Source organism: Phoca vitulina, unplaced genomic scaffold, assembly GCF_004348235.1.
Source record: "Phoca vitulina isolate PV1807 unplaced genomic scaffold, GSC_HSeal_1.0 scaffold18, whole genome shotgun sequence".
Classification (NCBI taxonomy): Eukaryota; Metazoa; Chordata; class Mammalia; order Carnivora; family Phocidae; genus Phoca; species Phoca vitulina.
Genome location: NW_022589721.1, coordinates 32,099,587 through 32,112,846, shown reverse-complemented (window position 1 = coordinate 32,112,846; position 13,260 = coordinate 32,099,587). Strand labels below are relative to the sequence as shown.

Sequence of the window (13,260 nt, the reverse complement as noted above, 5' to 3'; positions counted from 1 at the left end):
ACCTCCTGCTCTTTAGAGGGCCGTGACTCAGCCCGTGCTTGCTGTGAGTCTGCTGTGCCCTGCACTGGGTCCTGTGGCACCACCCTGACTATGGTGTGGGGGCAGGGGTGAGGAAAAGAGGACATCGACTAAGAGACTCAGGGCTTTGACTTGAGCAAGTGGGCATGTGGCGAGGCTGTCTGATGGGGAGGACTGGGAGGTTCCTGCTGGGGGTCGAATTCCAGAGTTAAATATTGAACATGTATTGTAGACGCCTATTTGACATTCAAGTGACAGTTTCAAAGAGGCAAATGGATTTATGAGCCTGGAGTGCAGGGAAGGAGCGGACCGGAGAACCACGCTGGGAGTTGTCAGTATGTGGCTTGTATTTAGAGCCAGGCATGTGGGTGAGCACCTCCAGTGAGGTGTAGACTGGGGCGGGAGGAGGGGCCGGAGCTGTGACCAGTGGGTGGAGGAATGCCCAGTCTCATGGAGGTTTTGTACGTCATTCTGAGGAGGCTGGGATTTTAGGAGCTGCTGCCATTTATCTTGAAGGTGCTGGTGGGCAGGGCAGCTACTGAAGGAGTCTGAAGGGAATGGTGTATGGGACCTGCGTCCTGGGAAGACGGCTCCTGCAGCAGGACGGTGGAGGTGAGCCTCCTCAGGGGCCAGAGGCACCTGGGGTGGGGCACAGAGCCCTGCCGGTCCTTGAGGGAGGGCTCAGAGGCCTGAGTGGGGCGTCCCAGCTTCCTGGTCTGTTCTTCCTGTGGAACAGAGGGTACCTCGGGTAGGGATCTGCTGGGAGAGGGGATGGGGGATTGGGAGCAGAAGCTGACTTATAGAAGGATCGATGGATGGTTCTGGAATAGTCTTTCCCCCAAGTAAGACTTTAAAAAACCCTCTTGAGTACATTGGTAGTTACTTTGGAGGACGCAGTTCTTTTTTGATCCTTCCCAGTGTGAGGTGCTATATGGGCGGGTCCAGAGATGAGTAAGACAGTGTGTCACAGGGCTTCCACCACCGGGGGGTAAGGCCCGGGTGAGGGGGGAGGGCGGGAGAGGGGCGAGGGGCCAACTAGCCGCGCTACCCACGTGTGTCACTCGACACAGCGGCGGTATTTGTAGACAGGTCGACAGCTGTGTTACTGGAGGAGGGAAGTGTGCGTGTGGATGCTGAAGTCTTCTCTCGGTCGGAACAGAGAGCACCCCAGGGAAGTGAGCCAGGCACTGGCCAGCTTTGGGGGGAGGGGGGAGGCCTGGCAGCGCCGCTGCGTGCACGGATGGGAGCCCAGGCGTGCGTCCCTGAGCTGCTGTTCGGTTGACGTCATTCTCCTATGATTCTGCATCAGGACGGACGCGGAGTCCCTGCACGGTCCCTCGTGTTGCCGTCAGAGTACGATACATTCACGGTGCTGGAGGGGAACTTCTTTCCCTGTCCAGTCTAGGGGCTGTGACAAGCACGTGAGAATGCTTGGATTTGGGGCTTGGGCTGTGCTTTGCTCTTTGTTCCTCCCATCCCTCTTCTCATCTCTTTCTCCTCTTCCCAAATGCTCTCAGAGAGGCCATAGTCTTAATAGAGGGGGTGGACAAAAACTCAGATAGAAACAGTGCTGTCGTGTTTGGGGGGCAGCCCCGCCAAGGGCTAAGGGACATGGTGAGGGGGATTTCCAGTACATAGAGCACTCTGCCTTGAGTTCTGAAGACAGAATGAGAGTCATCCAGGGGAAGGGGCCAGGAGGGTGGCTCAGGGGGCAGGAGCAGCCTGGGCAGCCAGGAGGATGTGGGGTGGGGGCGTGAGGCGAGTGCCCCGTGCAGTGCGGTCCATGTCCCAGGCTTCAGGGGGGAGGCTGGGACCCTGGAGAGGACCCTGGAGAGGACCTGTCCTGCAGGGCTTTGGAGGAACTTGGTTTTTATTAAAACTGACAACAGAGGGAGGCAGTGAAGGGTGTCAGTGGGGAGCGGCCTTTTGTAGAGGTGTTTGTGGTTTTGATCTGCAGAAAGAGGGGGTTGGGGTGGGCAGGAGCAGCTCAGTCCCTTTGAGACCCATCCATTCATTTGTTTATTCACAACAAACCTGTTTTTGAGTGTCCAGGGGAGAGGGATGGATGCACCGTAGTAAGCAAAGTGTACTTGCCTTTTTGGAGCTTACAAATGTCAGAAGTTGATTCAGCATAGAATGTTCTAGGAACGCAGCAGGGGCATCTAATCCAAAGTGCAGAGGCAGGAGGCAGGGAAGGCTTTTTTGTTACACTGACAGTTGAAATGAGCCCTAAGGAGAGTGTGAAGCAGTTAGGCAGGAGGTCACTGGGGGCCCTGGTAAGCAGTAAGGTGAGGCTGTAGAGTGCAGGGCAGTGGGGCAGTGGGAGGAGGGGAGGCAGGGGCAGCAGGAGGGGGGCTAGAACTGTGCTGGGGAACGGGGTTTGAAGCAGGGGGAGTGACCTAATCAGATTTATGGTCTGGGAAGCCCCTCCTGGCTGGGGCGGGGGTGGGGGTGGGGGAGGAGTGTGTGTGTGTGTGTGTGTGTGTGTGTGTCAGGGACATGGTGGAGGGGCCATACAGAGTGGAGGTACCCAGTGGGGGAGGGCAGGGCAGCATAGGTGTGGTGTTTTCTTATGGGGAGGGCTTGTTAGTGGGGGCCATGCTCACACTGCCTTGGGCTGGGCAGGAGACTGGTGCTTCCTCTTCTCTCTCTCCCCTGCCTTCTGCGATGATCTTAGTTCAGCCAGTACTGGGAACAGAGACGCCGAATTCCAGGGAGCTGGAGCGTTTCTAGGGCTCATCAGAGTTAGATCCGGAATGACTTAACTTCGTATTGAGGTCTGTCAATAGCATTCACTTAGCTAGAAACTTCACGTGTTTTGGATTTCCATGGGGGTTTTATTCTTGATGTGATTGCTTTCTCAGTGAGAGAAAATTTAATACAGCTGCTATTTTTCTTGAAAAAAAATTTTAAGAAATTTAATACTTAAAAGAATAGGAATATTTAAAAATGGTAAAGGAAGATTTTGGTATAGTTTCTTTGGTTTCTGAGTAGATAGAAGCCTTTGCGTTCTTTAACAGCGTATCCTTGCCAACATTTAAGGAGCTGTTGGTGATGCCCCAGGCCCACCCCCTGAAGGCATTACTGGGGCCGGCTCTGAAGGAGCGGGGTAAAGGTCTTGTTTGCGAAAGCCAAGTGGCTGGCTTTTGATATGTAGCACGGCTCTCTTTATATGGTAATAATAGGTTTGAAGTTAAGAAAGTGGAAGATAATTGATTTTTTAAAAAAGCTGAAACATAAACTTTCTTGTGCTGATGTTATGGAAAATTTGCGAAGGAGAATCCTACTCTGGTATTGTCTGGGTGAAATGCACGGTGGAAGTCACGTGTCCCTGTTACCTCTAGAAGATAACTTGGCAGGTGTTTGTGAAGTCAGACCATTCCAGCTCCCACACTGGCCGTGGTGGTTGCTGCCTTTCAATTATGGAGCCTAAAGTTGCCTTCTGAGCATATTTTTTGTAGTGGGAGAGTCAAATAGTGCTTTCGGGGCAGAAGTCGTGCACTAGCAATGACACGTGTCCACGCATTGTATTTTGTAGACATTACAAGAAGCGGTGCCAAGGGCGCATGCGCAAGCATGTGGGGGATTTATGTCTCCAGGCGGGGATGCTGCAGGACTCCTTGGTACATTACCACATGTCTGTGGAACTTCTCCGCTCGGTGAATGACTTCCTGTGGCTTGGAGGTAAGATCATCTCATGCAGTTATCAGATATGTGATTTGAAAGAAGAGAAAACATAAAAATTGCTTCTCAAAATGAAGGATGCGGGAAGAGAAGCAGTCGGCTGTCTGGATGTTTTGGGGGATCGTCCGGGGTAACTGTCCCGCCTTGTCTGCTGCCGCGACCCCCATCCCCGTGCCCCCGGCCCGCGCTGAGGTCCTGCTGGCACCTGCATGCGCTTTCCTTGACAATGTGCTGCCTTTCCTTGTTCCTCTGGGTTTTGGGTTTGTTTTTAAACACATCTTGCTCTCTGCTTAGAATGCCATTCCCCACCTTAGTTACCTCTCGCACTCATTCGTCAAAACCTCATCTCTGTATGTTAGCTGACGACGGATTGACTACATATGGTATATCCATTCAGCGGAATGTTAATAAGACATGAAAATGTTGGACATTAAAAAAAAGAAAAAAAAGAGGTGGGGGTTGGGGGAATGGGGTAACTGGGTGATGGTCAATTAAAAAAAAAAAGGTAAAGCTGTGGAAGGTGACAGCACAGGGTGTGTAGTCAGGAGGAGCAGGATACCGTTGGTGACAGATGGCGACTCCACCTGTCGTGGTGAGCACTGATTAACGTACGGACAGCCGAATCAGTACGTTGTACGCCCGACACGAATATCCCGTTGTCTGTGTGCTGTACTTCAGTAAATGAAAGACATAGAGCTGAATGAGGTCCGGGTGCCCCTCCAGCATGGGCGAACCTTGATAGCACCACGTTAAGTCCAAGGAGCCGGACACAAAGGGCCGCCCCCCCCTTTTTTTTTTAAATAAAGATTTTATTTATTTATTTGACAGAGAGAGACAGCGAGAGAGGGAACACAAGCAGGGGGAGTGGGAGAGGGAGAAGCAGACTTCCCGCTGAGCAGGGAGCCCGATGCGGGGCTCGATCCCAGGACCCTGGAATCATGACCTGAGCTGAAGGCAGACGCTTAACGACTGAGCCACCCAGACGCCCTCTCTGGCTGTTACAGCCTAAGAGTCTCTAGCCGTGCCACGGGCCAGACACGTCGTGCCACAGTGTTCGCGGTCCTCAAACGTGGTGGTCTTAGCGCTTAGTGTGTACCCAGCCTCTCAGTGAGGCCTTGCGTTTCCTGGGAGTGTTCGGTGTTGCCAGCTTGGGCCTGTGCCCAGGAAACGTGATGGGTGGCATGTTCCTGTTTGTAACCAAGCCAGTGATCTGTAGGTTCGATCTTTGTTTTGGGGAAAAATGGGCATTTCCCCATAATCGAACTGTTTAAATCATTCTCAGCCACTGCAGTTTGAGCTCATGATGGGCCACTAACTTTATACTGATGGTGCTTTTTTTTTTTTTTTCACACCCAGCTGCCCTTGAAGGGTTATGTTCGGCTTCTGTCATCTATCACTATCCTGGTGGAACTGGGGGTAAGACTGGAGCTCGAAGGTTCCAGAGTAGCTCACTTCCTGCCGAAGCAGCCAACAGACATCGACCGGGTAAGCTCTGCACTTTCCTCCTGCCTGGACTCAGTTACAGTCTGTAAGCAAGTGGGGGTGGGTGTCACTTATATGTTTCCCCCTGGGTTACACCTCACAGATGTTTAGATAAAATATAAAATCTCTTGAGTCAGAAATCTTGCATGAGACATTTTCTTCTGACTTTATTGAATATTGATCTTATGGAATCTTACTATTAATGGGTTACAATGATTGGTTGATTTCTGGAACACTTGAGTGAAGTTTCTTGGTAGACTGACCTCAAAATTCTGTGTCTGGATCTTTTTCTTAATTTTTGTATATTTAGGGAAGCTGGCCCCAGATGTTGACTTTAACAGCTAATTCAGGGCCTGGACTCTTCTTATTTCTGGTTTGATGAAGTTCTCTTAGTAAGTTAAGTTTGAATTGCTTATGTTTGTCAGCACCAATGAAGAGTAAAAAATCTTCTTTGGAGGAGCAGACTCACAAGTGCTTGTCAAATGAACTTGACCCTTCTGACCCTTAATGAATGAACTATGGCCTCAGTCATGAAGATAAGAACAAAGAACAGAGGTCAAGGCTTTACACACAATTGCTAGGTGTGTTTTGATCGATGAGATGCTTAGACACCTTTTCCTCCAAAGAGAAAGCCCACAGTAGTTAATGTGTATTGGATAGGGAAGTGGCCTGAATGTGTGGTTTCCTGAATTATACCTTTTCCCATGACCAGCAGAGAGTGCAGATGGCCTGTAGGAGCGGGTTTACTGCGGCTGCACGCCTGGAACCGGGTGCACCTTTTGTAGGACTGCTCAGGTGGATCTGTAATGGTTCTGGAAGATATTTCATCCTTCTTCAGCACAGCGCTCCTCACGATTTCCGTGGCCCGCAGTTACGTGACGGGAAGGTACAGCAGGCTGAGGAGAGATGTGGAGTCTGAGGCTGGGCGGGCCTCCCTCTCCTGTGCTTGGACCCTGACTGGCCTCCTCCTGGCTGCGGTCCTGCCGGCCCTGCTGTGGGGCTCCACGTCCTTCCCCAACCCGCGAGGACCGGCTCCCGCGCTCTCTCTGGGAGCCTTTTGTTGGAGGTGGTTGTTTCCCCTGTTTGAAGAGTTCTAGTGTGTTGAGACTGTTCTACTGATGTGATTAGTGAGACTCTAGACACTTTTTAGAGAAATGTTTCATTTTCCCTGTTGGCTGAACGTAGGCAAAGAAAAGGTTCAGCTGTTTTTGAAAAACTGCTTTGACTGCAGTAGAGGAATGTCTCTCTTCAGCTTCGCAGAGTGTAAAAAGCTCAGGCTCTTCTACTTTTGGAGGCAGCCGATGGGAAGGCGGTGCGGCAAAGCCCAGGCGAGGGCCGACAGCACGCCGGGCCCGCTTTACTGCCCTTCCCGCAGACAGGGGTCCAGGCCCGTCACCGCGCTCCGTCTCGTGTGTTGTTTTATCTTGGTGGTGACTTCAGGATTGTCTGTCTGTGGCCCCCTCGTCCTACAGTGGGGGGGCTGTATGGCATCTGCTCTCTGGGGTGAAGACCAGACAAGCTGATGACCTAACGTTCTCCCTTGAGTTCCTTTCTCAGCAGCTGAAATGCAGGTGTCGTTTACTGTTAGTGTGACCTGGAATGTTTCATCTCTTGGTGCCTCAGTTTGTCTAAGACGAGGAAGATAGTGACGGTGCTTCCCTCATAGGGTTCCTGTGAAGGTGTGTGAGATGCACACGTAGGGGACCTGGACCTGCCCTACGTGGTCCTGGATAACCGTTAGCGGCCATGTCAGCCAGAGTGTTAGTGTGGAGTGTTAGGTCTTTTTAAGACTTAGTGATAGGAATTCACAAGTGCGGTTAGAAGACCCTTGACAGCTCGGACTCCAGCTATATGGTTTTCTAGCAGATATCCTCACATTGAGTTATCATAGTTTCAAAAGAATTCTGTAGTCCCCTCCTCTTTTGCTTTAATTCCCCTTTTGTTTTATTTTTTAAACTTTCCTAGTATTCAAAAGTTAGAGGCCACAAATTCTTTTTTTCTTGGAGACTTGCATATGAACCTGTAAGTCTATATAATAAATAGACAAAACTTGGTTTATTAAAAAAATCACTAGGACATTCTGCAATTAATCTGAAAAGAAATGCTTATTGACTTGTAGATGTTTCTTCTTTGTGGTTACTTCTACTCTTTGGTCTGTCTTCGTTTATTAATCATCACCATCATCATCATTATCAAAATAGCTATGAATTATTCGGGAGCTACCTGGCCAGAGGCTGTGCTCAGTGCTCCCCTTGCGTCCTGCCTCCCGGCAGGCGTGGAAATCCATGTATCCATGTCCCCTCTGTGTGGGTGAGGGATCGAGGCTGAAAGAGATGTGTCCCTGGCCCCCTGTCGTGCAGCTGGTGGGGGCTGACCCAGGGCCGGGGCCCAGGCCGCTTTGACCGTGCGGCACGTGCTCTGTTGCTCTGCTATCCAGCCTCCCACTGGCTGGTTTCCCGAGCATCGGTGAGTTCATCAGAGCCAGACTTCCGCGGTCTCAGCCTGACGCGGCCTTAAAAGAAGAGACGTCAGTGAGACTATGGGACAGAGGGGCAGAGACTGAAATCGGACACTTCCGCAGTTGATTTAGTCTCTGCCAACAATGTAAAAAGTTAATATTTTAACTCCATAAGCACTGAAAATAAAACATTTTAAAAATGATGACAGTGCAAAAGAGAAGTGGGCTTTGAAAATCCAGCCGTTGCTAATGACTTAGTGCTTGTTTTTCTCCGGTGATGCTTGTTGGGAGAAAAAGTTATACAGACTGAATTGGTTTTATGTAGTCATGAGTACGGAAGAAAAGAGTAAGTTAGTAAATGTTGAGAGAGTAATAATCTAGACTCTTTTTCTGATGATGAATATGTAGGTTTTATGGGACTTGGGCCTTGTCAGCCTTGCTTTTTATGGCCCAAGTATATTTCCTCACTTGTGGAATTTGAATAATGTTACTTAATTTGTGTGATTATGAGAATTAGCTACCTTTTATACAAAGCACCTAAGAGGTGCTCAATAAACATTTACTGTCACAAATAGCATAGATTATTTAGCAGGATCAACTTTGAATACTGAAGAGGGTGGTTTGTTTCTGATGCATGTTCAATAGTATATGCATATGATAATACGAGTATGATTTAAAGTGCTATGGATACAGTGACATTTTTTATTTTATTTTAGAGATTTTATTTATTTATTTAATTGACAGAGAGAGAGAGAGTGAGAGAGGGAACACAAGCAGGGGGGTGTGAGAGGGAGAAGCAGGCTTCCCGTGGAGCAGGGAGCCCGATGCGGGGCTTGATCCCAGGACCCTGGGACCATGACCTGAGCCAAAGGCAGTCGCTTAACCAACTGAGCCACCCAGGCGCCCCTCCAGTGACATTTTTTAGCGCAATATGAAGTTTTGATGAAATTAGTGTTGTTCTAGTAAGATGGGGAACAGCTAAATTGCCTTAAGCTGGAGAACTTGATTTTTTGTACAGAATGTATGTTTTTACAACTCAGAATTCATATTGCCATGTAATCATTCACTAAAACCTTTAAATTACTAGGAATTTGACCAGAGCCAATATGTTTAGAAAAATTGATATTGAGCTGTTTTCAGGAAATAAGCTTATCTCTTTTGTGAGTGAAGAAAATTTTGATTTTTTTCTGTATTCTTAAAAGGTTAAAAAATTGAAAATGTTGATTTGACATCATTTTTTTAAAATAGGGGGAATAAAAGGGGGGAACTCATGCTGTTTTACTGTGTAAATAAACATTTTTGTATTTCAACACAGTTGTATGATTTATAGTTACCAGCTCTTTGGGAAGTATTTTGCAAGACACTTAGACTACCTACTGTTGGAAAAACACAAATGTGACTTTTATGCATCCAGGGCTAGTATAGCTCTGCTGGGTTTTGGTATAGTGCAAGATGCGAGGACTAGGAGTAGGCTTTGCTACTGAGTGCTGAAAGGACAGACTCCCTGGGTCTCAGTCTCCCTGAGAACGGGGGGCTGAACCAGACGCCCAAGACCCCTTCCCGTTAAGGTTAGTTTCCATGAGCCTATGTCTTGTTTAAGGTTCCAGATTAAGTGCTGAATACCACTCCCTTTCCTACAGCAGAATTTCATATGTGCTAGCTCAGCTTTTAGTAAGGTCTCTGAACATCCTATTTTTAAAAATCTCACTGATCTTTTCTTAGCATGCAGGCAATTTTTGTTGCACCTTTCCCAGCAACTTGGAGAGCCTTTCTGTGGCCATAGGCGGTGCTGTTGCACCTTTGAAAAGTCTTAATTTTCCTGTTTGTGAAAGACTTAACCAATGTTCCTTTAGTTTGATTTTTTTGTTTAATGCTTCAGAATAGTACCGTGTCCATTACGTCTGGGTGTTCCAGTGATATCTTATTTTTATTCTGTCATCTCTGTGAAAATTTCAGGTGTGCTGTGTGAACAATGGTGAAATTGGACTTTTCTTCCGATATTAGAGACCAGTCAGCCGTGCTTTCATAAAAGAGGTGGAAACAGTCTCTGGAGTGCCTTGACGCTAAAGAACTCTGAGTTCCCCGCGTGTTCATCGGGGGGGGGGGGGGGCGGTGATTTGGTTGCAGGGACCAAGCCTCGTGTTTTGATTGGGTAGGAGTGTGCACGCTGCCACTTGGCCTTGTGAACCTGAGTCCATACTTTCTGAGTTTTTTTCTCATTTGAAAAACAAGGATGCTAATGTCTGCTTTGGAGAATTGTGAGGATCACAGAGAAATTATGTAAAGTGTTTAGCACAGTGGTTATCTCATAAAAGAGCTCGTGAACTTCGGCTGTTATTCTGCACGAAGCCATCATCTTATAGTCTTTGGGGATTGCTAAGGGTTTAAAATATGAAATGATGGTTTTGGGAAGAAAGATGCAGTTAAGAAACGAGTGAACTGTTTGAGGAGGGTCCGCAGTTCCTGTGCCCGGATCCTGCAGCAGCACCAGAGAGAGGGCCTTTGTGGTCACTCTGAACCTGTGGGAGGTCATGGAACTTTTTGTTAATTAGTGTCTGCTGGGGCTTAAGGGGGCCCAGTCATTGCACTCCTGTTTTCTCCACCAGCCAACTGGGAGACGAGACGAGATGGAAGAGGAGGCAGGTGGAGACAAATGGCACCTTTATTACTGATAAAGCCCCGTTCTCCATGGACTTTAGGGATGCAGGAAAAGGGGCGGGCTGTACTGTATCCAGAAATGAATGCGCTCTCCCGTCCCAGGGGGCTCTGGACCGCAGGGTCCTTCCCATGAGGGGACCTGCCCCTGTCCTCAGGGCGGAAGCCAAGGACCCTGCGGCGGCCAGCACCAGGGGAAGAAGAGGGTTTCACATGTGCAGCTCACCTCCCAAACGTCCTGAAGTTGGAAGTCAGGCCATTTGAGTGAGGAGGACGAGCAGGGGCACGCGGTCCAGGACTGTTGTGGGGAGAGACCTCCTCATGGAAATCAGAGGAGCGGGGAGGAAGGGGCTCCTTCCCTTCACTTTCCACAGGTCATGGGGTGGAGCATAAGGGCGCTGCCCAAGAACTTGTAAATGGGAAAACGAGGATGTACGAAAGATGATTAGAAGGGAGGTTTGTGAAATCACCTTAACAGTTACCATTTTTTAAGCACTTAAAATGTGCTACACACGATTCTCAGCGCTTTACATAAACCAGTGTAATCCCTTCATCCTCACAGCAACCCAGCAGAATAGCCTTGATTATTGTGCCCATTGTACAGATGTGAAAATTGAGGCATAGACAGGGTGAGCAACCTGACCAGGCTCACGGAGATAGCAAGTGTCAGAGCAGGGGTCTTGGCTCCCAGAGATTGGCTTCAGGTGTTTGGGGGTGTCAGCCTGTCTGTAGATCTTCAAGGGCATCTATCCATGAGTCAGGGCTCGGTCACCTTAGAAAGAGTGGCAGAGGGAGTGTTACACGAGTGTTGACCGTGAGAGTCATAGTGATCAGCCTTGATTGCTCGTCTAGGCAGCAGATCTGTCCCTGTAACAGAAAGAGAGTCCCAGTTAATCTAGGAAAATACCTTCCTGCTCGGCTTCCATCCATGCTCACCATGTAACCTCCTGCCTGTGATTGGGCTGTTGAGGAGAAGAGTGCTGATTGTTGAACTGAGATATTTTGGTCTGATTGATAATTATGTCTTCTATTACATTAATAAGTTCAACCTCCACTTTTTTTTTACGTGAGTCTCTCAGGAGTTTGGTTAATGTGAAATCAGTCCACTAGAGCCTGATGATGCTGATAATCAAATTTCTGAGCATGTCAAGGTGCTTCTGTCCATGGAGACCTGGCTGGAGGACACCCTTTCTCTCAGTGTGTGATTTCTTTGGATAGCACCCGCTGTTCCCCCGCCCCCACCCACATAAGACGAGAGGCCTTCCTAGTAGGCCAGATAACAGCAAAGTAGACATGCTCCTCTGCCCAATCAGAAAACTATCAAGTGCCTGGAAATGAGCTAATAAAAGGCTTCCAGGAAGTCCAATTAGATGTTAAAGTCCATTTGGTAAAAAGCTGTCCATTTTTTTTTGCAGCTGGGCTTTTCCTTTGCTGTTTGAAAAAACTGTCTGGGCCATGTGGCTTACCGATTCCCATTAGATTAGATGAAGGGAATGTAAAAGGCAAAAGAGGGTTGTTCCAGACGGTCCGTCCACACCAGTGAGAAGTGGTAGTCAGCTGCCTGCATGAGACATGAGACAAAGATTTTTACACGTTGAATAGGAGAACTTTAAAAGCTCTGCAATCGGAGTGCACTTAGTATGGGGCCCAGTCCATCACTCCATGTGCTGAGAGGTCAAATAATTGATGACTCTGAGCAGAGGCAGAAAAAAGTGCCAGTCGCATCCCCTGTTCCACGGATATGGCACAGTGTAGTATATTTGACCAGGTTTTCGCTGAACAAGAGTTTCTAGGGTTATCTGGAAACCCCCCCATTCGCCAAGGGTCCACAGCTGAGTGTCCCCTCAGGACATATCTGTCTGCTCTGTCCCTGGGCATGGCGGTGGGGACAGAGTGACGCTGGGGCATCCCTGGCCCCTCTGACTGCCGGTCTCCTCAGCAGCGTGCGGGCTTAATCATCCCTGTCTTCTTTGCAGGGCAGTTCTGAGAATCACACAGAGTGGCTGTCAGGCGTTCGGCTTGGCGTGTAGTTGGCATTCAATAAAAAGCACCTGTTTGTTTATTATAATCGTGGCTTCTAGATTACAGTGATTTTTGTGTCTGCATTTAAATATAGACATTGCAATACACCAAACAGCTCTTAAATAGGATTGTGGGACCTATTCTTTATATATAAACAATTGAATAACTGTGCTATTTCAGTAAGAATACATATCATTGGGATATACCTTTTTGAATCTTGCTAACATGTTTAAAAATGATTATAGCTAGTGATAAACACAACTCTTGGAACCAGTACTTCTTAGGGTGTGTTTTGCCATCATGGGAAATTACCTTCTACAGAGAAGGCTAATTGGATCTCATTGATACTTAGGTAGTTTAGCAGATGATCAAGGCTTTCAAAGCTTCTTGATAATAATGAAGTTAACTATTTTGCATTGTACCTACTAAAAGTTGGAAATCCTTCGCTTGTGAAGCGTCCAGTAATTCAGTGAGTGTGTGTGTGAGTGAGTGTGAGTGTGAGATTTCAGGAGGATGGCGCTGAGTGTGAGATTTCAGGAGGATGGCACTGAGTGTGAGTGAGATTTCAGGAGGATGGCGCTGAGTGTGAGCGTGAGATTTCAGGAGGATGGCGCTGAGTGTGAGCGTGAGATTTCAGGAGGATGGCGCTGAGTGTGAGTGAGATTTCAGGAGGATGGCGCTGAGTGTGAGCGTGAGATTTCAGGAGGATGGTGCTGAGTGTGAGCATGAGATTTCAGGGGGATGGCGCTGAGTTACTTGCAACAACTTTGCCCTCCATTCCAAGCTGTGGGCACATATTTGCACAAACAAATTATTATTCCTTTGTCAGTTGGCTTATCTGTGGGAATAAGAAATTCTCGTACTTGATTAAGGAGGTTGGGGGAGCATGCGCTTGGAGGGTGGGAGGGCAGGAGGCAAGGCCCTCCACAGTTTGTGCAGGG

At 48.3% G+C, this 13,260-nt stretch overlaps 1 protein-coding gene across 5 annotated transcripts in view; it reads left to right on the top strand.

Annotated features, from left to right (window-relative positions):
• TRAPPC9 (trafficking protein particle complex 9) overlaps window positions 1-13,260 on the top strand; it is a 542,203-nt gene that overhangs the window by 11,052 nt on the left and 517,891 nt on the right. For all 5 annotated transcript variants that reach the window (XM_032415641.1, XM_032415640.1, XM_032415638.1 and 2 more), the window contains 2 exons: window positions 3,557-3,702; window positions 5,059-5,187. In XM_032415641.1, coding sequence (XP_032271532.1) covers window positions 3,557-3,702; window positions 5,059-5,187 — 275 coding nt within the window. The remainder of the gene's footprint in view (window positions 1-3,556; window positions 3,703-5,058; window positions 5,188-13,260) is intronic.